Source organism: Mandrillus leucophaeus, unplaced genomic scaffold, assembly GCF_000951045.1.
Source record: "Mandrillus leucophaeus isolate KB7577 unplaced genomic scaffold, Mleu.le_1.0 Scaffold249, whole genome shotgun sequence".
In the NCBI taxonomy this organism is placed as follows: domain Eukaryota; kingdom Metazoa; phylum Chordata; class Mammalia; order Primates; family Cercopithecidae; genus Mandrillus; species Mandrillus leucophaeus.
In genome coordinates, this window is record NW_012102576.1 from 241,448 (window position 1) to 267,487 (window position 26,040).

The 26,040-nt window shown below is 38.8% G+C and overlaps 1 protein-coding gene across 2 annotated transcripts; it reads left to right on the top strand.

Moving 5' to 3' along the window:
- The first annotated feature begins 1,120 nt into the window (after positions 1-1,120).
- On the top strand, positions 1,121-20,537 carry KLRG1 (killer cell lectin-like receptor subfamily G, member 1). Of its 2 annotated transcripts, XM_011983300.1 has the most exons (6): positions 1,121-1,297; positions 3,801-3,905; positions 6,729-6,898; positions 18,778-18,878; positions 19,214-19,313; positions 19,791-19,818. In XM_011983300.1, exons 1-6 carry the CDS (start codon positions 1,216-1,218, stop codon positions 19,791-19,793), a joined length of 561 nt encoding a protein of 186 aa, XP_011838690.1. In that variant the 5' UTR covers positions 1,121-1,215; the 3' UTR covers positions 19,794-19,818. The 2 variants fall into 2 exon arrangements, with proteins under 2 accessions (XP_011838690.1, XP_011838689.1); XM_011983299.1 differs by having other exon boundaries at positions 19,214-20,537.
- Positions 20,538-26,040: the final 5,503 nt, after the last annotated feature.

Below are 26,040 nucleotides of genomic sequence, written 5' to 3' on the forward strand. Positions count from 1 at the left end.
GTATTTTGCCATGTGTAATATTTTGATTGGAGAGTAAGTCTAATGCCATTCTGTCATGACTGGAGGCAGAAATTTTGTTTTTATTAATATGCACTCGCTGTTTCTCTTCTTTTATCCTTATGCAGTCTATCTTGATGATCTTATCCATTCTTAGGAGTTTCAATACCCTTTCTGTTTTCCTTACTTTAAGTTTTGTTTTTAGAGATGGAGTTTCACTCTTGTTGCCCAGGCTGGAGTACAATGGTGTGATCTCAGCTCACTGCAACCTCTGCTTTCTGGTTTCAAGCGATTTTCCTGTCTCAGCCTCCTGAGTCACTGCGATTACAGGTGCCCACCACCATGCCTGGCTAATTTTTTTGTATTTTTAGTAGAGACGGGGTTTCACCATGTTGGCCAGGCTGGTCTTGAACTCCTGACGTCAGGTGATTCACCTGCCTCAGTCTCCCAGAGTGCCGAGATTATAGGCATGAGCCACCATGCCTGGCCTACTTTAACTTTTTATTAACTTTTCACCTACTAAAAATAAATTACTAAGATGTTAGAATGTATTTGTTTACTTTGCTCTTCTTTTTAGTCATCTTTGCATGTAAAAATAAGACAACAGAAAAAATTTAATGGAATTTCTGATACTGTGAAGGGTAAAGATGATAGCACAATTTGAACAATGTTTTGGGGAAGATGTGGTTATGTCATATTCACAAAACATATCTGGGCAATAGTTCATTTCTCCCATGATTCCAGGCATGCACCCAACAGTCCGTTTCATTATTGCTTATCACTGCCCAAAAGTTCCAAGAAATGACGAAATCAGTCTCATTTGGCATACATTTTTCAGAAGGAAACAAAGCAGAGAAAAAATTCTGAGAGAAATTCATAGCTAGTAACCACTCTCACTTTTATTTTAGTTTCCATAACTGAAATCGCTGGACTTGAGAGCAATTTTTCCTTGCTCAACAGAATTAGGTGACGTGGGGAATCAATTCAATATCTATTTAATGAGCATCTAGAGTATCATGGGGCAAAAAAATAGCAACTTAAAATATTAATTTCTATAGGCAGTCCCCAAATTTGAATCATTTCCTGAAAAATTACTTCTGCTTTTGTCAAGTTTCCTGCTAGCAGTTTAGAGATTGGGCTGTTTCCTGACTGATACATATCCCTTCACACTTCGATAATTTAACTCTCTCAACTGCATGTGAAAGATCTTAGCTGAAGATGACTGACAGTGTTATTTATTCCATGTTAGAGTTGCCTACGGCAACCCAAGCCCAGAATGACTACGGACCACAGCAAAAATGTGAGTTAACCAAGGTAGCATGGAAGACGATGCATAGTGACAGTAGGCTACGGATGAATGGGGCGTAGAATAAGTTTAAAGCAGAGGATGCAGAAGAATCGAGGATAATTTGAGGAAATACTTTTGGTTCAGTTTAAAGTCCAGAGTTGGAATATGAAAAATTGGTGTATGGTACAGGATCTGATCTTAGGCCTCAGGTAAACCCTTTTCTAACCATTCACTTCTTTGATCACATCTTAGAAACCCAACCTAGGGCATTGCTGTTATTCCTTCTTGCTCCTCTCTAAAGCGGGAACTTTGTTGGGAGAACTTTATCTCTTTAGCTATATTCGGAGTAACCTTGGACCAGCTGTTTAAAAGTATGGCTGTTTTTCTGACTATGGAATGAGGAGGACACCAATAGTTTTGCTGGTGGATAATACTAAGAGTTTTGTCAGGAAAGAAACTGATTTACACATCTAGTTTTTTTTTTTTTTTTTTTTTTAACTTCAGTGTTGCACTAGAATGGTGACAGGGAAGAAACAGGGAAGAAAAAGTATCAAGAACACTGCAGAGAATAGTCTCTGTGACTGAGGATTTGAAGACAAAAGAGCCATTTGTACATAGAGCCCCGAGAGAACATTATCTGAGACAGATAGGTAATAGTGCAAATGCCAAAATTAATCCTTGATTTTGTATCTTAGGCAGTAAACTCCCACGAGGTATATTCTTTAGGGTAGTTCCCTAAGCTTTCTCTCTTTTTACTACATGGTTTTACTATTATAATTTTTAATGTCTTTTGAGAGTGTTGCCTTAATTTGCTAAATCATTCTAGTATACTTGGGATGTTTAGACTTATTTCTATTACTATAAATTATACAGCATTGGACATCTTTATTTGTGTAATCTTTTCCTAGTTTTGAATTATATCTGTGTTAATTTCTAAGGAATAGAAATATTAAGTTAGAAGTAATGTATATCTCAAAGTATATGTTCAAGGTCACACACACAAAACTGGTGATAAATTGGAACCTACTTGGAACTATTTAGACACTTTCAATATACACTTAAAGTAAATTTAAAAACTTTATTTTACTTCTTGAATTGGCTTGTGGTTACACAAATACAATTATGCTTTGATACCTTTTTTAAATTTAGTATAACACAAGAATGAACGTTTGTGTATTTCATTAAATGTTCTCCTGTGATGCAAATGTCTTTTTAAAAGTTTTACTAGAAATCTAATGCCTTTGGATTCATCAGTCCAAATACTTATTATGCAGAATTCTCTCTTTATGAAGGCATCTCTCATTATACATTTTTTTCTTTAAGAAGTTTGGAATACTCCATAGATACACACATAGATAGAATAATTTATCTACAATGTAAACAGAAAATTGAAGCCCAAACAGGCAAGTTTAATTTCCTAATTCAAGGTTGTTAAACAAAGGAATCAAAATTAGAACTTAAATATCATCTTACTTCACAGAGTTTTGCTCATTACACGTAATTTCTACACTATCGGACTATGAGATACCTTCGATTTTAAAATAAAGATTTGCTGCAAATACTTCCATTTTTCAAATTTGAAATTTAGATTTAGGTTGTATGCAACATAGCTAACGTGAAGTAGTGTCCTATGCTTAAACATGGCATCAATCTAAACTTACTGCTCTTTTAATAATGACAGTTTACAAAGCACTTTTGAAATGTAGATTATTTTTATCTAAATTTTATGTATTTAAATTTTGAATGGATAATATGTTTACACGGTTCAAAATTCAAAAGGTACAAAAGAAAATAAGGTAAAAAGTCTTTTTCCTATCTTGTCTCCAGTGACTGTTTTTTCCCATTCCAGAGGCAAACAATGTTATCAGATTCTTGGGTGTGCTTGCAGAGATATTTGTATACCCTGTTCTGCAGAATGTTTCTTTGTCTTGACTATATATGTTACAGAATATTCCATATCAGTTAAAAAAAAAAGCCAGTCTTTATTAGAAGCTGTACATTCACTTTATGGATATATCAAAAATGTATTTGACAGGCCTTTTACTGATAGAATGTAGATTGTATTCAGTCTTCTCCTCCTACAAATATTGCTGTCACGAATAAATATGACATTTTGCACGTGTGAGTATCTGTAGGAAAAATTTCTTAAGGAGAAATTTCTAGGTCAAAGGGTAAATGCCTTTGCCATTTTGGTAGATATTGCCGAACTGTCCTCCAAAGAGGCACCAATTTGTATTCTCACCACCTGAGTATGAGACAGTATAAGTCACAATTTCAAAGGAAAAAAGCATTCTTTATCTTGATGAATACAGTAAGTTATTTGATACAGGTGTTAGTGGTTACCTTTGACTTTAGAGCAAGTTCCTGATACATCTAGAAAAGGAAACTTTATGGCCTGGATCTCAGTTTCCATTAGGCCAAATTGCTTTAAGATGCGGTATCCTTCCCTGACTTTCTCTTTTTTTTCAACCTATCTTCTGACTCAGGATTGTGCTTTGATTCTCTGTTGTTGCAGCTTCCTCTTCCAGGCCTTCTTGTTCTTGCCTTGTGGCAATAGCTTTGGGGCTTCTGACTGCAGTTCTTATGAGTGTGCTGCTATACCAGTGGATCCTGTGCCAGGGTAAGTGCAAACTTAAACCAAAATTAATCTTTCATTTTATATTATAAAAGCAATATAACATAGCAGGAGCTTTGAAAAATCAAAAAATAATTCAAACAAAATACATCGACATCTTTATACAACTATTTCCTGGGTATAGCCTCCTCATCTTTGACCATGTGCATTTGTGTCAGTGTGTATTTTCTTTTTGTTTTTTGAGACAGGGTCTCCCTCTGTCACCCAGGCTGTGGGTGATAGATTTGTGTGCTGCTATACCAGTGGACCCTGTGCCACTGTACAATCACAGCTCACTGCAGCCTTGACCTCCTTAGGCTCACGTGATCCACCTCAGCCTCTCGAATAGCTGGGACCACAGGCACATACCACCATGCCTGGCTAATTTTTGTATTATTATTATTTTTATTATTATTATTTTTGTAGAGGCATTTCACCATGTTGCCCAGAATGATCTTGAACTCCTGGGCTCAAGGCATTCGCCCTTCTTGGCCTCCCAAAGTGCTGGGATTACAGGTGTGAGCCACTGCACCTGACCATATTTTCTTAATAGAACTGCAATCAAGTCCTTTTAAAATTTCTCCCACCTTTCTTTCTTCTAATGCAAGGCTGAGAATAGTTCTTATCATAGTATGCTCATAATTTTGTATATTGCTTTTTAATTTTATGTTGCCAGAAACATTTTTGTACTGCCATGTGTATTGTGATACTTGAATTATAATATTAATGATGTTTAACTTTTCACATATAGATATATCATAATGTAAGTAAACATATTCTGATTTTTTTTTTTTTTTTTTTTGCCAGTCCGGTGCTTTCACATTTTCTGAAACTAATTTTTCTAAGTTTAGTTCTTCTAAGTCCTTAAATCTAGTGATTTAGAGGGCTCTCAGTTTATTGTTTTACAGTCTAGAGTCCCAGCTTAGGTTTATGTTTTTAGGGGATGATAGTGACAGATTATACAGAAGTGATTTATTAGGATTCTTTTTTTTTAATTAAAAAAAATTTTTTTTGAGACAGAGGCTTACAATGTCACCTGGGCTGGAGTGCAATGGCGTGATCTCGGCTCACTGCAACCTCTGCCTCCCAGGTTCAAGCGATTCTCATGCTTCAGCCTCCCATGTAGCTGAGATTACAGGCACCCGCCACCATGCCTGGCTAATTTTTTGTATTTTTATTAGAGACGGAGTTTCACTATGTTGGCCAGGCTGGTCTCAAACTCCTGACTTCGTGATCTGCCCTCCTCAGCCTCCCAAAGTGCTGGGATTACAGGTGTGAGCCACTGCGCTCTGCTGATTTATTAGGATTTTAAGAGTTTAGCTCCAGGGTTTCTACCTCAGATCCAAGTCTGACCTTTGACAAAAAGGAACTCCTAGGGAAGTTGGGAATTTCTAATCCAGGCTGACTAATGTCACAGTCGTATGGAAAAAGCACAAATCTGTAAGGTGTCAATTTAACAGCTTGATCTCCAAAACTTACATTGGTTGTATGCCAGGTCTTCCTAGAGAACAATTATCTAATATTTATATGAAAAGTACTACTTTCCCCACTTTGTAACTCCCAAATCTACAGTAGATATATACTCTATTCTGCAATTATATATCTACACATGTGCTCATGGAATATAATGGCTCATACTTGCTCACTGTAGAATTGTGCTTACGGTGAGTTTATGCAAATATGTTTAAGTATTGAAAAGTATTTAAGTAGAAAATCAGTAGAATTTTGGAATCTTGGTTGGAATTACCTTGAAAGCATATTCAGTTCCCTTTCATTTTTGATTGTTTGTTTTTGAGACAATGTCTTGCTCTGTTGTTGCCCAGGCTGGAGTGCAGTGGTGTGATCTTGGCTCACTGCAACCTCTGCCTCCTGGGTTCAACTGATTCTCATGTCTCAGCTCCTAAGTAGCTGGAATTACAGGCGGGTGCCACCATGCCCGGCTGATTTTTTTGTATTTTTTAGTAGAGATGAGGTTTCACCATGTTGGCCAGGCTGGTCTTGAACTCCTGGACTCATGTGAGCCACCTGCCTCGGCCTCCCAAAATGCTGGTATTACAGGAGTGAGCCACCATGCTTGGCCAGTTCCCTTTCATCTTAACAAAACTATGAGCCAACCATTTTAAAGGAATGCGGATCTTCCGTATTTAAAAGATCTTGGTTAGAACATTCTATCACTTTTCACTTTAGCACCTGTTATGCTTCTCTGCCAGAAAACCCTTTTAAAAAAAATCAACGTAAGTTCTTTTTGCTGAAGTATAAGTGTTTTTTTCCAGTTTTCAATGGTGAGAGTTACATCTGTGATAATAAAAAAGCAAAACCTTTCATTCTAGTTAAGTTTGCTTTTCCTAGTTTCTTTTTTTTTTTTTTTGTGCATTTTTGGTTGGGCATTCTGAATCATTCTGCCTGATTTAAGTAATATACATTATGCAATTATGCAATGTATGCACTGAGCAAAGACAGTACACAGACGCATATCATACAAGCACACAGTTATCTGGTGTGTGTATATTACATGTGCACAGAGATCTCTAGCACAAGTAAAGTACTTGCTCCAGAGTTTTCAGGCAGATTGTTCTACATTTTCTTCTTTGCTCCTTCAGTTATAGTCCTATTCTTGTGTAGTGGAATACATACTTAGTAGATGATGGGGGTGGACATTATGAGGTATTCAAATTGAGACCATGCATTGTTACACATTTCTCTAACCCTTAATCTGAAAAGTGGTGGAGCAGGGAAGACCTGGGACTGCCATATTCCATTTTATCTCCCATTTCATTTCCAAGACTGAGTGGTCCATGAAGATGTGAACCAGGTCCTCTTCTTTCCTAGGCTCCAAGTACTCTACTTGTGCCAGCTGTCCTAGCTGCCCAGACCACTGGATGAAATATGGTAACCATTGTTATTATTTCTCAGTGGAGAAAAAGGACTGGATTTCTAGTCTGGAATTCTGCCTAGCCAGAGACTCACACCTCCTTATGATAACGGACAAACAGGAAATGGTAAATGCAAATATTTAGAAAATGTAGGGGTTTTGTTTTTGTTTCTTTTGTTTTTCTTAGCTGCTGTTTAAATGGATCATGTATCCTCTTTTGAGGAACAGAAGGAATCTGTGATTTGGAGGGATACTGTATTCTTCCCCTTCCCTCTTCTTCTCTTTCCTCTTCCTCTACTTCCGCCTTCTTCCCTCTCCTTCCCCACTCTTTACTCTTATGCTGTCTGCTCCAACAAACCTCAGTTACAGCAACCCAGATGCTTGCATAGCATGTAAGTGTGTATGTGGGGCAAGGAGGCAGAAGGATGGTGAGTGTTTTGGAGAGGAATTAGACTTGAAATACAGCTCTAGTTAAAAGAAGTCTTAGGTCTGGAAACATACAGGTCCAACAACAAGGTAGCAGATTGTTGGGTTTTGTTTGTTTGTTTGTTTGTTTCTGAGACGGAGTCTCCCTCTGTCATCCAGGCTGGAGCACAGTGGCATGATCTAGGCTCACGGCAACCTCCGCCTCCCAGGTTCAAGTGATTCTCCTGCCTCAGCCTCCCAAGTAGCTGGAACTACGGGCGCCCGCCACCACGCTGGCTAATTTTTTGTATTTTTGTAGAGACGGGATTTCACCATGTTAGCCAGGATGGTCTCGCTCTCCTGACCTCGTGATCTGCCCGCCTCAGCCTCCCAAAGTGCTGGGATTACAGGCGTGAGTCACCGTGCCAGGCCTGGCAGCAGATTCTTATATAGTGGAACTTGGGAGGGAGGGAAAGATAGAGATCACGGGGACAGAGTGATTGTGATAAGGGCTTAAATGCCTTCTTTTAAAAAGTTTTCCCTTTATTCACTGGAATCCAGTAAGTTCCAGACTGCAGTGTCAAGAAAGTTGGGATATAAGCACCTGTGTTTGTGTGTGTATGTGTGTGTGTGTGTGTGTGGTGGCCTCCACTTCCTTCAGGCCCCTCAGATCCTTCCTATCCTCCCAGCAATCTCTTGGAAAAGAACTTGCTATTGGTCCTAGACCATCTCAAGGCAACACAAGGAATTGACATCCTGAGGTTGCCTAGTATAAAAATCAAATTCTAATTTGTCTACATAAATAACATCTATAAGGAAAACAAGAAATCTTAGTTTCGTCTTTAGCACTAATTTAATACTGATTTTTGTGTTTTGCTATTGTTTTCTGTTTTCTTTTTTGGGGTAGAATCTAGTCACAGAGAACAGTTTATTGAGAATTAAACTATATTAACTTACCTTGGAAAAAATCCAGAGGTTACTCTAAAGCAGCTGGGGAGAACATATAGTTCCTAAATTTTATAACTACCTATACAGCTACCTATATAAAGCATACAGATTCTTGTTTTCTGTCAAAGAAACACTTACTCCTTTGGAATTCCACATAGAATCTAAACTCTAAATCATTCCACATATGTGACTAACATTTTTTTTTTAAGTCTTCTCTAAGTGAGGTGGCAGAATGCATTGAGTCATACTCATTAAACATGCCATCTTAGTTTTATGGCCTCCAGCAAAACAGCCTTGCTTTCTGGACGTTGTAGCAACCCCTATTCTTATTCTGATATAGTGACTCTGAGGATTCGAGCTGACTGAAGTAAATAGCAGAAGTGAGCCATGAATTTGAAACATTGAGGGCAAAACTCATAAACAGGAGTCGTGAGTCATAGCACAAGACACTGCCACAGAAAATTGTGGTGTAGCAGCTACTATACATTTCACAGTGTGATCATGAGAGGTGAGGAGGGAAAGGATGAAGGCACAGAACATCTGGGAAAATGGCAATATTGCTGTTTCTCTGAGGTATCCAGAGGAAGGGCAGGATCATTAGAGGGATTTTGTCCCTCCTTTGTTTCCTTACATGCCGCCATTCCTGAGACTATTGTTGAGTAAAACCAGCAGAGTTATGCTCACTGCATTTCCAAATTGAGTTTATTTTCTCTTAAGGCTCCGTGGGGCCAGGCCAGTGCTGGAGAGGGTGGAATGTCCCTGCTAGATGTCATAAGTTTGACCTTTGACACTCCCCTGGAATCTTACTTGATTCTCTGCTTTGATTGTTTTTCTTGCTCTGACTTTTGTCAGATTCTGTAGAACCGAATTGACTTTTACCTGACTTGCTGCGTCTCTTGTTCTAGTGTTACTGTTCTTTTGTTCTGGGGGCAAGATTTACATACTATTTTGAGGTATGTACAATGTTTCTAGTATGATACTGGGGTATGAGCCACTACCAAAAGAGCAAAAAGTAAAAATAAGAAAGAGAGCTCTATGGATCTGTTAAAACTGAAGTTTTTCAAACTGGCGTTCCATTGGTGGAAAGTGCTAGAGGATTTCGTTGCTGTATGTAGAATCTACAGGCCTATGGAAAATATCCCTCTCATGCTGTTAAATGGTCATCTTTCACTGAGATACTTAAGTAGGGTTCACCTCCTATCTTAGATCACTTACGGCAAAGTGTACAATAATAACAGAGGCTACCGTGGATTGAGCACCTGCTTTTTGCCAGGTGTTTTATGTATAGTATTCTTTTGGTTTTTTTCCTTTTTGAGAAGGAGTTTTGCTCTTGTTGCCCAGGCTGAAGTGCAGTGGCACAATCTCGGCCCAATGCAACCTCTGTCTCCAGGGTTCAAGCGATTCTCCTCTTTAGCCTCCCGAGTAGATGGGGTTACAGGCGCCTGCCACCACGCCCGGCCTTTATGTATAGTATTCTTAATCGTCACAGCAATTCTGAAAAATAGAGTTCCACATCCCCATTTTGTTGGTGAATGAGTAAAATTCAGAGGAATTGGCTGGGCGTGGTGGCTCCTACCTGTAATCCCAGCACTTTTGAGAGACTGAGGTGGGTGGATCACTTGAGGTCAGGAGTTCAAGAGCAGCCTGGCTACAATGGTGAAACCCCGTCTCTGCTACAAATACAAAAATTAGCTGGGCATGCTGCTGCGCACCTGTAATCCCAGCTTCTTGGGAGGCTGAGGCACCCGAATCGTTTGAACCCACGTGGTGGAGGCTGCAGTGAGCTGAGACCGCACCATTGCACTCCAGCTTAGGCAGCAAAGTGAGACAGTTTCAAAAAAAAAAAAAAAAAAATCAGAGAATTAATGAGTATAAGTCTAAGGCTACAAATCTGGCAGAGCCAAATTTTAAATTCTACTCTAGTGGGCACGGTGGCTCACACCTGTAATCCTAGCACTTTGCAAGGCCGTGGCAGGTGGATTGCCTGAACCCAGAGTTCAAGACCAGCCTGGGCAACATGGCAAGACCCTGCCTCTACAAAAAAATACAGAAATTACCTAGGTGTGGTGGCATGCACCTGTGGTCCCAGCTACTCGGGAGGCTGAGGTGGGAGAATTGCCTGAGCCCAGGAAGTCAAGGCTGCAGTTAGCCATGATCACAGCACTGCACTCCAGCCTGGGCAATGGAGTGAGAGTTTGTCTCAAAAAAAAAAAAAAAAAAAAAAAAAAAAATCTACATCAACTCACCTTCAAAGTCACTTATAGAAATATTGTATTTGACAACTTCCAGAATCCATTTTGCACATGTTCAACAAGATAACTTTTTCTACTAATTGTCTTCTGGTTTCTTTTCTATACATATTTAAAATTTTTTTTGAATTTGACATACAGAATGTACATTGTATGACCGTGGAGATTGAAATTTATTTATTGTGATGAAGTCTCACTATGTTGCCCAGTGTGGTCTTGAACTCCTGGCCTCAAGTGATCCTCCCGCCTTGGTCTCCCAAAGTGCTGGGATTATAGGCTTAAATATATTTAAAATAGTGAGATGCTTACTTATTGTCTCTTTTTTTTCTCTCTGGGACCTTAAGATTATTTTTGATAGAGAACATAAAAACAAAATGGAAATTAAATTGCTCTATTATTTTCTCATTTTTGTGTTAACATTATAGCATCAGCCCTTACTCCTTCTTGCCCTTTGAGTATATCTTTAGATGTTTGGATATATTCAAATTCTTGATTTTTCTTGCCATTTTCCCCCCACCAAGCTCAGTTCATCCTGGATGTTGTTAGCCGTGATTCCTTATAGTTATTGGTATGTTATTTTAAAGTATATATTCATTAGTGAGTTCCCAGTGAAACTGCTTTGGTTTCTTTAAATCTATTCTGATGTTCCTTGCCCTATAATATCTCTCTTCCTCATTATCATAATTTGGAATTATATGATCCAACTTTACTGTTGTAACAACCTCTCATTCAACTTCACCTGTCTTCCTAAACTTGGGATTCCCTGAACTTCTGGCATGGGCTCCTCACATGTTTAGGATTTACATCTAATAATACCCAAGGTTTCCTTCTTTGGGTACAGCAATACAAACACTACGGTAACATGGTCACTTTTCTGTATATTTTCAATCGGGTAATGAAAACAGCTTGGTTTCTCTCAGACAGTCATGAGTATGCTTCTACTATATTTCTTACTAGCTGTGTGAACTTCAGCAACTTCCTTAACCTTTTTGACTCTCAGTTTCCTCATGTACAAAGTGAAGATAAAACTTTCTAGACTGGCCGGGCGCCGTGGCTCACACCTGTAATCCCAGCACTTTGGGAGGCCAAGGCGGGTGGATCATTTGAGGTTCGAAGTTCAAGACCTGGGCAATATGGTGAAACTCCATCTATACTAAAAATACAAAAATTAGCCGGGCATGGTGGCACATGCCTATAATCCCAGCTACTCAGGAGGCTGAGGCAGGAGAATCACTTGAGCCCTGGAGGCAGAGGTCGCAGTGAGCCGAGATCAGGCCACTGCACTCCAGCCTGGGAGACAGAGTATCACTCTGTCTCAAAAACACAAAAATCTCAAACAACAATATAAAGTCCAGAGCCAAAAATAACTTTTACTTTGCTCTGCTGTGTCCCAAGACACGATTTCAGTAAAAGATACATCACAGAGTAAATTATGACTTGTTGAATTGAGTATTTTGTTTATGAGGAAATCTGAGATGATATGTCAGAAGATTCAAAGAAATGGCTGGAAACAGGGTAGATGGTAGGGGAACTGTTTTACTCTGGAGGTCTTCACAGTCTGGTAATGTGTGTCTTTTGTCATGCTTCTTTATAATCAGGTTAAGCAGCTAGTGTGAACTGCATAACAAGGGATGGGCAGGATAGGCTAGGATATTTCCACTCTTTTTTAACTTGAAAAATTGTGGGAAAATATGCATAACATAAAATTTACTATTTTAACCATTTTCAAGTGTACAGTTTGGTGGCATTAAGTACGTTCCTATTGTTGTACAACCTTCACTACCATCATCTCCAGAACCTTTTCATCATCCCCAGCTGAAGGTCTGTACCTCTTAAACAATAACTCCCCTCCCTCTAGCTCCTGGTGATCACTGTTCTACTTCTCGTCTCCCTTGTGGGAATTCCCCTGTCGTTGCTTTCAGGATGATTTTAGCTACGGGTTTGGTGGGACAAAACAGGGCTATACTGTCTAAAAATACCTTTATGCTATGTTTTTAGGCGTTTTGGAACCCGTTATTTTGTATTTTGCTTTTATCAAATAGTATTACTTCATTCTTGGTTTTTACTAAGCATTAAATTATTCCAGGTAATAAAAAATTGCAACCAGATTTTATTTTAGTTTTAAACAGTATTTTTACACATTCTGCATCATTTCACTATTGCTTAAATCTTTTCATAGTCTTAGATAAAATTCTACTAATTTTCAATTGTCATGAGCTATGAGCATGTTTATAGAAATCATTTTGCTTGTGGTCATTTATTTACATTGTATTCCCTAGAATTAAGTTGGCTAATCAAAAGGTATGATTTTATAGTTTCAATGTATTGTTAGTTTTTCTTAATATGGGTTGAAATAACTTACATACATTCTGCAAACCATGTTAATTTGGAAGTTTAAGGGTTATGCTTTGTGCCTTAATGATATTTTAATTTCAGTTAAAAATATTACATACAGAAGTGTGTGTGGAAGTTATAAATGTTGAACTAAAAAAGCAAAAAAGGAAAAGAAAAGAAAAAGTGCACCTGATTTTGTTTGTTTGGATTTTATCTTCACTTTGCTTTTAGGGTTTGCATTTTTTCTAAAATATAAGCAAACATTACAAATACATAACACCTAAGTGTTCTAGCTCACACCTTCTCTGGGTGACAAGAGTTCTCAGTCACCACCTTTACCTATACTTTTGTTGTTGTTGTTTGAGACTCTCACCCAGGCTGGAGTGCAATGGCACAATCCTATCTTACTGCAACCTCCACCTCCCAGGCTCAAATGATCCTCTTATCTCATATCTCAACCTCCCAAGTAGCTGGGACTACAGACATGTGCCACCTTGCCTGGCTAATTTTCATATTTTTTTGTATTAACGGGGTTTTGCCATGATGCCCAGGCTGATCTTGAACTCCTGGGCTCAAGAGATTTTCCTGCCTTGACTTCCCCAAGTGCTGGAATTACAGGTGTCAGCCACTGCAGCAGACTAATTTATACTTTCATGCTGTTTCTACAGTTATACTTTCTACAATTTCTACTTTCATGCTGCTTCTATATTCTCTCTCTCTCACTCATACACACACACACACACACACACACACATCCATGAGTACATAGAATAGGTTTTAGCACTATGGTTTTGAAGGCCTCTTCCAAGTGGAAGATTTTCGAGTGAAGGTGCCATAATAAACATTTTCAATATCTAGCCTCACCAATGAGAAGTTGTAAAAGGACTGACTGATCAAGTGACATAGAATTATATGGGTCTTGAGGGTAGTAAATGAGCACAGGGTTGGGGTTTGTACGTGGGCATTACCCAATCCTAGCTCTTCAGACTCTAATTGAAGTTTCTGAGCAAATCTTTATCAATTTCTGTGCTTCATTAGCTGCCATTCCTCCTCTTGAAATGAAAGAAAAAGAAATGGACTATTTTTCTCATAATTCCAACGGAGAAATTGGGAATTACTCTTTTATTCCTTTTGTTAATTTTAATTAATTTATTTTTTCAAATATTTAGTTTATAATTTTTGATTCACATATACTCAAATTTTATATACTTTGAATGCAGTAACATTTAATTTTGAGTCTTTTAGATTGTGGCTATCACTACCACACCAATTTTGTGAAAATATTTTTTAAAAATCCATTTTTTTTCCTAATTTAAATAATTCTTTAAACAAGTTGGTTAAGAAATGCAAAAATTTTAAGCTATGTTGAAAATTACAGTGTCATTTCATCTGTCGTATACTTCATTCACTCTCCTGTCTACCTCCTTACCCCTAGCATGCACAGTTAAGAGTTTTACAGAGAGAAAGTAAAAAATATAGAGTTTCTGTTCAGAGGGTTTTAACTTCCTGCAGCATAATACCTGATTGTGTGTTCTTTATTTCTATAAATACTTATTAAACATAATTCTTTTAAAAAGAGATGGGATCTCACTCTGTTACCCAGGTTGGAGAGCAATGGCATGATCATAGCTTACTTCAGCCTCAAACTTCTGAGGCTCAAGTGATCCTCCTCCCTGCCTCTGCCTCCCAAGTAGCTGAAGCTACAAGCACATGCCACCATGACCAGTTGGCTAAATTTTTAAATTTTTGTAAAGATAGAGTGTTACGATGTTGTCCAGACTGGTTCTGAACTCCTGGCCTCAAGTAATCCTCTCACCTTGGCCTCCCAAATTGCTGGTATTGTAGGCATGAGCCACTATGCCTGGTCTGCATTTATTGAGTATAATTTTATGTATTTTTCTAACTGCTAGGGATATGGTAGTCAAGAGTTGTTGCTGTTATGATGTTTACATTTTATTTTATTTATTTATTTTTAAGGAAAATGATATTTTAAATTTAATTTTGTTATTAACATTTTTTAAATTGACACATAATTACATATATAGGGTATTTATCTGAAGGAAATAAAATCAGTATGTTGAAGAGATATGTTCACTCTCATGTATATTGTAGCAATATTGACAATAGCCAAGATATGAAATCCACCTAAATGTTCAACAACAAATAAATGGATAAAGAAAACTAACAGAAGAACAGAAAACCAAACACTGCATGTTCTCACTCATAAGTAGGAGTTGAACAATGAGAACACATGGACGCAGAGAGGGGAACATCACACACCGGGTCTGTTTGGGGGTCGGGGGCTAGGGGAGGGATAGCATTAGGAGAAATACCTAATGTAGGTGACGGGCTGATGGGTGCAGTAATCCACCACGGCACGTGTATACCTATGTAACAAACCTGCACATTCTGCACATGTACCTCAGAACTTGAAGTATAATAATAAAAAATGAAATAAAGAAAATGTGGTATGTATACACACTAGAATACTAATCAGCCATAGAAAATAATGAAATCCTGTCATTCATAGCAAAATGGATGGAACTAGAGGACACCATGTTAAGTGACATAAACCAGGAACAGAAAGTTAAACACTGCATGTTCTTGCTTATGTGAAAACTTAAAAAAAGTTGACCTCAGAACAGAGTATAGAAGAAGCTGGGAAGGGCTGGGGAAGGGGAGGTTAGGGAGAGTTATGTTGAAGTATACAAATTACACCTAGATGGGCAAAATAAGTTCTAATGTTCTATTGCAGTGGTCTCCAACATTTTTAGCACGAGAGACCTGTTTCGTGGAAGACAATGTTTCCATGGACCTTTGGCGGGGGTGGTTTCAGGATGAAACTGTTCCACCTCAGATCATCAGGCATTAGAGTCTCATAAGGAGCAGGCAGCCTAGATCCCTCACATGCGCAGTTCACGATAGGGTTTGTACTCCTATGAGAATCCAGTGCTGCCGCTGATCCGCTGATCTGACAGGAGGCAGAGCACAGGCGGTAATGCTGGCTCGCCCAGCCACTCACCTCCTGCTCTGCAGCCCGGTTCCTAACAGGCCACAGATTGGTACTGTCCATGGCCTGGGGGTTGGGGACCCTTGCTCTACAGCACTGCAGGGTAACTAGAGTTAACAACCATGTATTGTATATTTTCAAATAGCTAGAAGAGAGGATTTTGAATGTTCCCAACACAAAGAAATGGTAAATGTTTGAAGCGATAGACTAATTACCCTGCTCTGATCATTACACATTGCATACATGTTACATGTGCTTTCATTGTCTTTGGAAGAGACAGACAAAACTAAACAAATGAATATGGTGATATGTGCTTTAAAGAAAATGAAACAGTATGATGTTATAGTAAATGTGAATACTATTTTAGATTGGTTAGTTAAGGAAGGCTTCTTTCGGGAGGGAACATTTGAGTTGATATCTAGACCTGATTGACAGCCATGTAGAAATCTCAGGAAAGATAGTCCAGGCAGAGGGAAAAGCTATGCAAAGACCCTAAAGCAAGAATGACCTTGGCATGTGAAAGGAACAGAAAGAAGGCTCATGTGGCTGGCACCTAGGAAGTGAGTAAATGGTTAGCAGGGGCTAGATTATGTAGGACTGTGCGTACATTATAAGGATTTTAGATTTTATTCTGTGTGAAAAGTGAGACCAGTGGAGGACATTAATAAGGGGCACAGAGTGATGAAAAGTTTAGCACTGGGAGAGAAAACTTGGATGATTATTTGATAAGGATCCAATTCTTGGAGGAATTCTTTCACCCACATGACCTCGTCTTCTCATTTCTAAAAGTGAGGATAATAATAGTTGCCTACTTTCCAAGATTGTCAAGAATTTCATAACTGGAAAGAATCCTAGAAAATATCTAAGCTAAACGGTCATAAAGAAGTTGAAGCTCAGCCAGAGTAAACCACCTGCTCATCTTCAGATAGAAGAAGGGAGCTAGGAGACTCCAGAATTTTGTTTCTGTTTTGTTTTCCTAAATGCCACACTGTGTATGTAGTATTTCAAATGATGTTGGGAATGAACGCAGAGGGATTTTGCAAACCTTAGAGTGCAATACAAATGTAAGAGATAATTGTTTTCAGGATACTGGGTTCTGAGAGAACAAAGTCATCATAAGGCATAGATTATTTGGGAAGAAAAGCATTGATAAACAAGTCATACTCATTTTTCAAATGCTTCGTCTAGGAACCATCACAGTCATGTCCTAAATGGAAACAGGACCGAAACCCAGTGAAGAGAAAATAGAGGTTATTCTGACCATGAGAAATGGCACAAAAGATTCCTTTTCTCTCCTGTAGTGTCTTTACTAGAAGTGCAAAGAGGCTTTTTGCCTCTCTTAACTTTATTTTATTTTGTTTTTTTTTGAGATAGAGTCTCACTCCGTCACCGAGGCTGAAATGCAGTGGTGCCATCTCGGCTTACTGCAATCTCTGCCTCCTGGGTTCAAGCGATTCTCATGTTTCAGTCTCCCAAGTAGCTGGGATTACAGGCACCCGTCACCATGCCTAATTTTTTTTTACTTTTTTATTTTAGTAGAGACGGGAGTTTTGTACCACATTCACCAGGCTGGTCTCAAACTTCTGACCTCAAGTGATCCACTCACCTCGGCCTCCCTAAGTGTTGGGATCACAGGCGTGAGCCACTGTGCCTGGCCTTCTCTTAACTTTAGAAGAGCAACTCTATTTGTGCTCATGCAGGGTCCAAGTAGGCAAAGAGAGACAGTTAAGAGCAGAGGCCATAAATTCTTACTCTTCAGCAACCATCTTTCAGGAGTGGAATAAAAACAACATCAAAATGGGACATCTGGTGGTATAATAATCACCATAGGCAGTTGAAATTGTGTTGCTTTCTTAGTAGTTTCTAGATAAAAAAGAATATTTTATTCCAAAGGTGTTTGACCAATTAAGCTGTCATTAGAAAATATTGAAACTGTAATTGTTAATTACACCAATACTAAATCCTACAACAAAATTAGCTTGGATTATCTTTTTAACCTTTTATTTTAATCTATTTTAATCTTTAATATTTTATTTTATTTCATTTATAGAGGCAATTCTCTTAGGATATAAACTTCTTCATTTGAATGTCAGACTTTGCAGATCGAAGGATCTTTTATCTCTGTTCTGTTGGGTAACATGGCACACATAAGTGGTGTAGCCGATATACCTTTACCTTAAACTTATTCCCTTAAGAACTGTTTTTTTCTTGCCATATACAAGATTGACAAGGACATGGAAAATGAGACTTTAGTGGGGAAAAAAACCAAGAATATTGCTATAGGTTTAATCATAATTTACGTATTTAAGGATGGGAAAGATGACCACTTCTGCAGCAAAGGTGGAGCTTCTTTCTTTTGAAATAATCTGAATACCTATCAGGTGCTCCCTTTAATTAAGGAGAAAATTGCGATGGAACGTAGAGATGTAATATTATCTTATTTGCTACACTATAAACATCCAGATATGGATAGAAAGGTCAATTCTAGGATGCTGCTCCTCTCTACAGTTAACACATCTTTAGAATTAGATGTTAAATGAAAAATTAGTTATTTAGAGTGAATAGTTGTCTTATCTTGGGCTGCTGTAACAAAATACCATAGACTGGCTGGCTTAAACAACAGATGTTTCTCTCTCTCAGTTCTGAAGGCTGGAAAATCCAACATCAAGGTTCTCTGGCTTCTGGTGAGGACCTACTTCTGGCTTGCACATGGTTGCCTTTTTGTTGTATCCTCACTTGGCAGAGAGAGTGCTTTGGTCTCTTCTTCCTCTTGTAAGGACACTAATTGCATCACGGAGGCACCACCCTCATGGCCTTATCTATACCTAATTACTTGTTAAAGGCTCCACCAGCAGGTATCATCACATTAGGGGTTGGGGGTCAACATACTGATTTTAGGAAGCATTCAGTCCTTAAGAGTGGTGGTGATGGAGGGTGTAAAGAATGCTAGTTTGTCTTTTAATTAATTACTTAACTTAGTATTAGGAATCCAACACGGAAAGGAATAGTTGTTTGACTGTGACACTAGGTCTCGTTTTTGGTTTTCAACCTTTCTCTTAGAGCCTGCTCCAAGATTTCGTCAGTGAGGCCTTTCACTGGGTTGGTCTGAGGAACAATTCTGGCTGGAGGTGGGAAAATGGATCACCTCTAAACTTCTCAAGGTAAGGGGCTTCAAAGGAGTGCCAAGAAAGAGAGAGAGGAAAAAGGAAAGCCAAATTATGGTACTTGGGGAATAGATTAAGAAGAACGGATGGAGAGGAGAGGAAAAAGTGAAAAGGAGAGGAAATAGGGAACAAGGAAGGGAATGAACAATGGGTAAGGGCAAAAAATAAAAATAAAAAAAGGTGATAACATTTTAAAGAGAGGCTAATGAACAATTTTAATTCTTCTGCCTGAATAGGGGGAAAGAATTTGCTCAATTTTTATCCCTTCATGCCTTTCAACTCCTTTTCTGTGCATACGGCCTCAAGTGATTGACTTTTATGATTTCTTACAGGATTTATTCTAATAGCTTGGTGCAGACATGCGGTGCCATCAACAAAAATAGTCTTCAAGCTTCAAGCTGTGAAGTTCCTTTACAGTGGGTGTGTAAGAAGGTCAGAACTTGATGGATGACCACTCTGTCCTGACCCTCAGATCTGTCATGTGTCCCTAAAAGGAGGGAGCTGGCCACTGGCTGTTGGGAAAGCCATGAGTATGTAGTTAGCAAATACTGAACTTGCTCAGATATGGCATTAGATGCAAGACAACCTCCTGGGGATTGATGCTTAACTGATGGATTCTCTTTGAGACTATTTAGATATTATGTGAACAATTTAAAGACCAGATGTAAGCAAATTTTTAAAATAGATAAGTTTGTTTTTTGTATTGCTCAGTATGGCAACTAATGCTGCCACTCTCATCCCCATCCCAACCATCTCTGTCAAAAATATACCTTTTTCATATTATATTCTGAGCTAATCTGATAAAATCTATGCCAATATATGCTATTGCTTATGTAGTTGATAAGTACGTTATTGCTGTACTCCTCTAGTACATTACTGATCCCTGATGGTATATTTTTATCCTAACAGTGACTCTTTGCAAATCAAGCTTTGTTCTAAAGAATAAACCTAGCTGGCATGGTGGTGTGTACCTGTAGTCCTAGCTATTTGGGCAGCTGAGGCGGGAGGGTGGCTTGAGCCCAGGAGTTTGAGGCTGCAGTGAGCTATGATTGCCCCACTGCACTCCAGCCTGGGAGATAGAGCAAGACACCATCTCTAAAAAGAAAATAAATAAATAATGCTAATGTGAGAATATAAATTGTGGGAAGTGAGTGAGGGCAAGGTGGTACTTCCTCCTTCTCAGATCTTCACACTTAATGCAAAAATCCGGTCCCAATTGATTTTGTTTGTTTTCTGAGTATACATAGATGTGGTTGAATTAAGCAATGTGTGATTGTATCTTTTCCATTCTGTGACTGTTTGACCTGCATATTAATTTCAAGATAGCAGTCAATTCGAGAAGGCATTTTCATAGAGGAAAGTTTACAGAAACACTTTATGTGGTTGGATCACCAGATTATCTTAGGTACTAAGGCCTCAGAAATAAGAAAAACTTTATTATTTCTCCTTAGTAGAGTTGGACATACATAAGGAGAGAAGGTGCAGTAATGAGATAGACCATAATTCTGTAGTGTTGATGATCCTGGATTGTAATCTTTTGTTTTTATCTTTCATAGTTTTTTTTTTTTAAAAAAGGGACTGTATCTTATCTACCACTGTATCCCAAATACCTAAGACGGTGCTTACATTCAGTGACAAATAATTAAATGGATGAATAATAAATAATAATGAAAACTGTTCATTCTAATTATTTCTGTTAGCCCGTAAATTAGAGGAATTAAAGATGAGAAAAACTGTATATCCTAATCCTCCCTGACTCACCAGTATGAGTCTTCAGTAGCTAACTCTAAAAAGGCAAAGGGCCAGTTAATCTGGATACAGTGCTCATAGAAGGAAGTCGTGGAAACAAGCTCCTGTCTCCTAGTGATCTCTTTGCTTTGGTTCTGGTGCAGGAAGTGTCCCTGAGTTACGGATATGACGGTAGTGACTCTCACTTCATTAAGGATGTAATGAGAGCGATTCCATGTGGGCCGTGGCTTGGCTACTGCAGGGTGGACAATTTCATTTACTTATTGAAAGAGAAGAAAAGGAGAACTACAGCCGGGTCTTAAATTCTCACCTGAGCAGGCAGGATGTGTGCAGACCTCCTCTGTGACTAGGGTTCAGGCCTTTTATAAGGATTTATCCACCTATTATCAGAACTGGATGTGGTTCTTCATTGCTTTGTCTCCCTTAAGGTTGTTACAAGAGAAGTAACAGTTTACTTCCTGGTTGCTTATTTATTCCTTAGACTTATTTATGAAGGGCTGGGGTCAGTTAGTAACTCAATTCTTGTACCTTACCTAGTGAAATAAAGTTTGGTAAAACTAGAAATGAACAGTTGTTTTGATTAGCACTTACATTGCACAGCGGACTCCTTTGATGGACATTATACATTAAACATATCTGGGACATTGAGTGTTTGGAATAAGACATTTATTAAAGATTATAACAGAGCAGTCACAAAATTAAAATGAAGAAAATCCAGGAACACACAGGAGGAGGCGGAGCAAGAAGCCTCCACCGATTTTTCCCCTGTAGGAATACAAACGAAACAATTATCCGCACAAGAAAGCACCCTTGTAAGAACCAAAAATCAGATGAGCAGTCACAGTACCTGGTTTTAACATCATATCAACAAAAGAGGCACTGACGAGGGCAGGAGAGACAGTCTTGATTTGCCAGTGCCACCCCTTCCCCATCTCCCAGCAGCACAGTGTGGGGTGGAGAGAGAGTCTGTGTTTCGGGGAGGAAGAGTGCAGTGACTATGAGACTTTGCAGTGGAACTCAGTGCTGCCCTGTCAAAGCAGATAGCAACGTGGGACAGAATTTAGCCATTGCCCACAGAGGGAGCATTTAGACCATCCCTAGCCACAGGGGAATGGCGCATCCCAGTGGTCGGAACCTGAGTTTCTGCTAGTCCCACCACTGCAGGCTAAAGCACTCTGGGATCCTAAATAAACCTGAAAGGCAATCTAGGCTACAAGGACCACAATTCCTGGGCAAGTCCTGGTGCTATGCTGGGCTCAGAGCCAGTGGACTTGGAGGGAACGTGACCTAATGAGACCCCAGCTGGGTAGCCAAGGGAGTGCTTGTGTAACCCCTCCTCCAACCCCAGGCAGTGGAGCTTGCAGCTCTGGGAGAGACTCCTTCCTTCCACTTGAGGAGAGGAGATGGAAGACTAAAGAGGAATTTGCCTTGCAATTTGGATACAGCTCAGCTAGAGAAGGATAGGGCACCACCACGCAGAGTCCTAAGGTCTCTATTCTGGGACCTAGTTTCTGGATGATATTTTAAGACACACTCTGGACCAGAAGCAACATGCTGCCTTGAAAGGAAGGACTCAGTCCAGGCAGGATTCATCACCTACTGACTAAAGAGCCCTTTGGCCCTGAATAATCAGCAGCAGTACCCAGGCAGTATTTGCCATAGGTATTGGGTGAGATCCAGTGTCATGCTGGCTTCTGGTGTGATCCAGCACATTCTTAGCTATGGTAGCCATGAGGAGAGACTCCTTCTGCTTGAGGAAATGAGAGGGAGTTTGGACGTAGATAAGGAGAGATTTAACCTAAGACTAATGGGGACTTTGTCTTGCAGCTTAGGTATTAGCTTGGCTACAGTGGAATAGAGCACCAAGTAAGCACCTGGGGTCCTCGATTCCAGGCTCCTGGATAGCATTTCTGGACCTGCCCGGGGTCACAGGAGAGAGAGCCCATTGCCCTGAAGATAGAGACCCAGGCCTGGCAACATTCACCATAAGCTTACTGAAGAGCCCTTGGGCCTTGGCTTTCAGTGATAGCCAGGTAGTGGTCACCACAAGCCTTGGGTGAGACCCAGTGCTATGCTGGCTTCAGGTCTGACCTAGTGCACTCCAAGTGGTGGTGGCCACAAGGGTACTTGTGTCACTGTTCCCCTAGCTCCAGATAGCTTAGTATGGAGAGAGAGACCCTGTTTCTTTGGGGAAAAGCAATGGAAGATAACAAGAGGCTCTGCCTGGTAATCTAGGAAATTCTCCTGTATCACACCCAAGACCACCAAGGTGGTACTTCTATGAGTCTGCAAGAGTCACAGTGTTACTGGGTTTGTGGTGCTTCCTAATGCAGATGTAGCTGCAGTGACCAAAGATTTAGATCACAACACTTCCCTTTGAAGGACTGGAGAGTTTTCCCAAGAAGGATAGGTACAAACAAGCCCAGACTGCAAAGACTATAATAAAAACCTAACTCTTTAATGCCCAGACATGAGTAAACATCCACAAGCATCAAGACAATCAAGGAAAACATGACGTCACCAAATGAACTAAATAAGGCACCAATGACCAATGCCAGAATGCAGAGATATGTGACCATTCAGACAGAGTATGTGAAATAGCTGTTTAGAGGAAGTTCGATGAAATTCAAGACAATTGTATTAGTCTGTTTACATGCTGCTGATAAAGACATACCTGAGACTGGGCAATTTACCAAAAAAAAAAAAAAAAAGAGGTTTAATGGACTCATAGTTCCACATGACTGGAGAGGCCTCGCAATTACAGTGGAAGGTGAAAGGCACGTCTCACATGGCAACAGACAAGAGAAGAGAACTTGTGCAGGGAAACAGGGAAACTTCCCTTCATAAGACCATCAGATTTCGTGAGACTTATTCACTATAAAGAGAATAGCATGGGAAAGACCCACCCCCATATTTCAATTGCCTCCCACCAGCTCCCTCCCACAACATGTGGGAATTGTGGGAGCTACAATTCAAGATGAGATTTGGGGTGGGGGCACAGCCAAACCACATCAATAACATAGAGAAGGAATTCAGAGTCCTATCAGAAAAATTTAACAAAGAGAGCAAAAATTTAACAAAAATAATTTTGAAAAATCAACCGGAAATTCTAGAGCTGAAAAATTCAATTAACCTACTGAAAAATGCATCAGAGTCTCTCAACAGCAGAATTGATCAATCAGAAGAAGGAATTAGTGAGCTCAAAGACAGGTTGTTTGAAAATATGCTGTCAGAGGAGACAACAGAAAAAACAGAAAAGAATGAAGCATGCCTACAAGATGGAGAAAATAGCCTCAAAAGGCCAAATCTAAATGTTATTGACCTTAAATAGGGGGTAGAGACAGAGATCAGGATAGAAAGCAAAGGGATAATAACAGGGAACTCTCCAAACCCAGAGAAAGATATCAATATTCAAGCACAAGAAGGTTATAGAACACCAAGTAGACTTAACTCGAATAAGACTACCTTTAATAATTGAACTTCCAAAGGTCAAGGATAAAGAAAGTATCATAAAAGCAGCAAGAAAAAAAGAAAGAAACAACATACAAAGGAGTTCCATACAAAGGAAACCTTACAGGTCAGGAGAGAGTGGCATGACATATTTAAAGTGCGGAAGGGAAAAAAACTTTTACCCTAGAGTAATGTATTTAGTGAAAACATCCTTTAAGCATGAAGGAGAAGTAATGATTTTCCCAAACAAACAAAAGCAGAGGGATTTAGTCAACACTAGACCGGTTGTATAAGAAATGCTAAAGGGAGTTCTTCAGTCTGAAAGAAAAGAACATAAGGTGCAATAAGAAATCATCTGAAGGTACAAAACTCACTGGTAATAGTAAGTACACAGACAAACAGAATATTGTAACACTGTAATTGTGATGCATAAACTACTCATATCTTGAGTAGAAAGTCTAAAAGATTAACCAAAAAATTAATAACTGCCACAACTTTTTAAGACATAGACAGTACAAGAACATAAACAGGAACAACAAAAAGTTCAAAAGTGGTGGCATGAAGTTAAAGTGTAGAGTTTTTATTAGTTTTCTCTTTGCTTTTTTGTTTAGTCAATCAGTGTTAAGTTGTCATCAGTTTAAAATAATGGGTTATAAGATATTATTTGCAAGCCTTATGGTAACCTCAAATCAAAAAACGTACAACAGATACACAAAAAGTAAAAAGCAAGAAATCAAAACATACCACCAGAAGAAATCACCTTCACTAAGAGAAAAACAGGAAGGAATGAAAGAAGGAAGAGAAGATCGCAAAACAACAAGAATACATATAACAAAATGGCAGGAGTAGGTTTTATCAATAACAATATTGAATGTAAGTGAACTAAACTCTCCAATCAAAAGACATAGAGTGGCTGAATGGATAAAAAAACAAGACCCAACGATCTGTCACCTACAAGAAACACGTTTCACTTATAAAAACACACATAGACTGAAAACAAAGGGATGGAAAAAGATGCTCCATGCCAATGGAGACCAAAAAAGAGCAGGACTGGCTATATTTATGTCAGATAAAATAGATTTCAAGACAAAAACTGTAAAAAGAGACAAGGTCTCTTTGACCTTATGATAAAGGTGTCAATTCAGCAAGAGGATATAACAATTAATTGTAAAGAAATATGCACCTGACACTGGAGCACCCAGATATATAAAGCAAATATTAGAGCTGAAGAAAGAGATAGACCCCAATGCAGTAATAGCTGAAAGACTTCAACACCCCACTCTCAGCATTAGAGATGTCATCAAGACAGAACATCAATAAAGAAACATCAGACTTAATCTGTCCTATAGACCAAGTGGATCTAATAGATATTTACAGAACATTTCATCTAATGGCTGCAGAGTATGCATTCTTCTCCTTAGCATATGGATCATTCTCAAGGATAGATCATATATTTGGCCACAAAACAAGTCTTTAAAAGTCCAAAAAAATTGAAATCATGTTAAGTATCTTCTCTGACTACAATGGAAAAAAAACTAGAAGTCAGTAACAAGAGGAACTTTGAAAACTATATAAACACATGGAAATTAAAAATATGCTACTGAATGACAGGTGAGCCAATGAAGAAATTAAGAAGGAAGATAAAAAACTTCTGAAAACAAATGATAATGGGAACATAATACCAAAATCTATGGGACACAGTGAAAGCAGTACTGAGAGGAAAGTTTATACCTAAAACTGCCTACATCAAAAAAGTAAAAATGCCTCAAAAAAAACAACTTAACAATGCATCTTAAAGAACTAGAAAAGCAAGAGCCAACCAAACCCAAAATTAGTAGAAGAAATAATAAAGATCAGAGGAGAAGTAAATGAAATTGACATGAAAAAAGATACAAAAGATCAATGAAACCACAAGTTGGTTTTTCTAAAAGATAAAATCAGCAAACCTTTAGCCATATTA

Coding starts and splice junctions, on each gene's coding strand:
- KLRG1 (XM_011983299.1), top strand. CDS start 1,216: ATGACTGACAGTGTTATTTATTCCATGTTAGAGTTGCCTACGGCAACC. Junction 3,906..6,728: donor CCAGTGGATCCTGTGCCAGG/GTAAGTGCAAAC, acceptor CTTCTTTCCTAG/GCTCCAAGTACTCTACTTGT. Junction 6,899..18,777: donor TAACGGACAAACAGGAAATG/GTAAATGCAAAT, acceptor CCTTTCTCTTAG/AGCCTGCTCCAAGATTTCGT.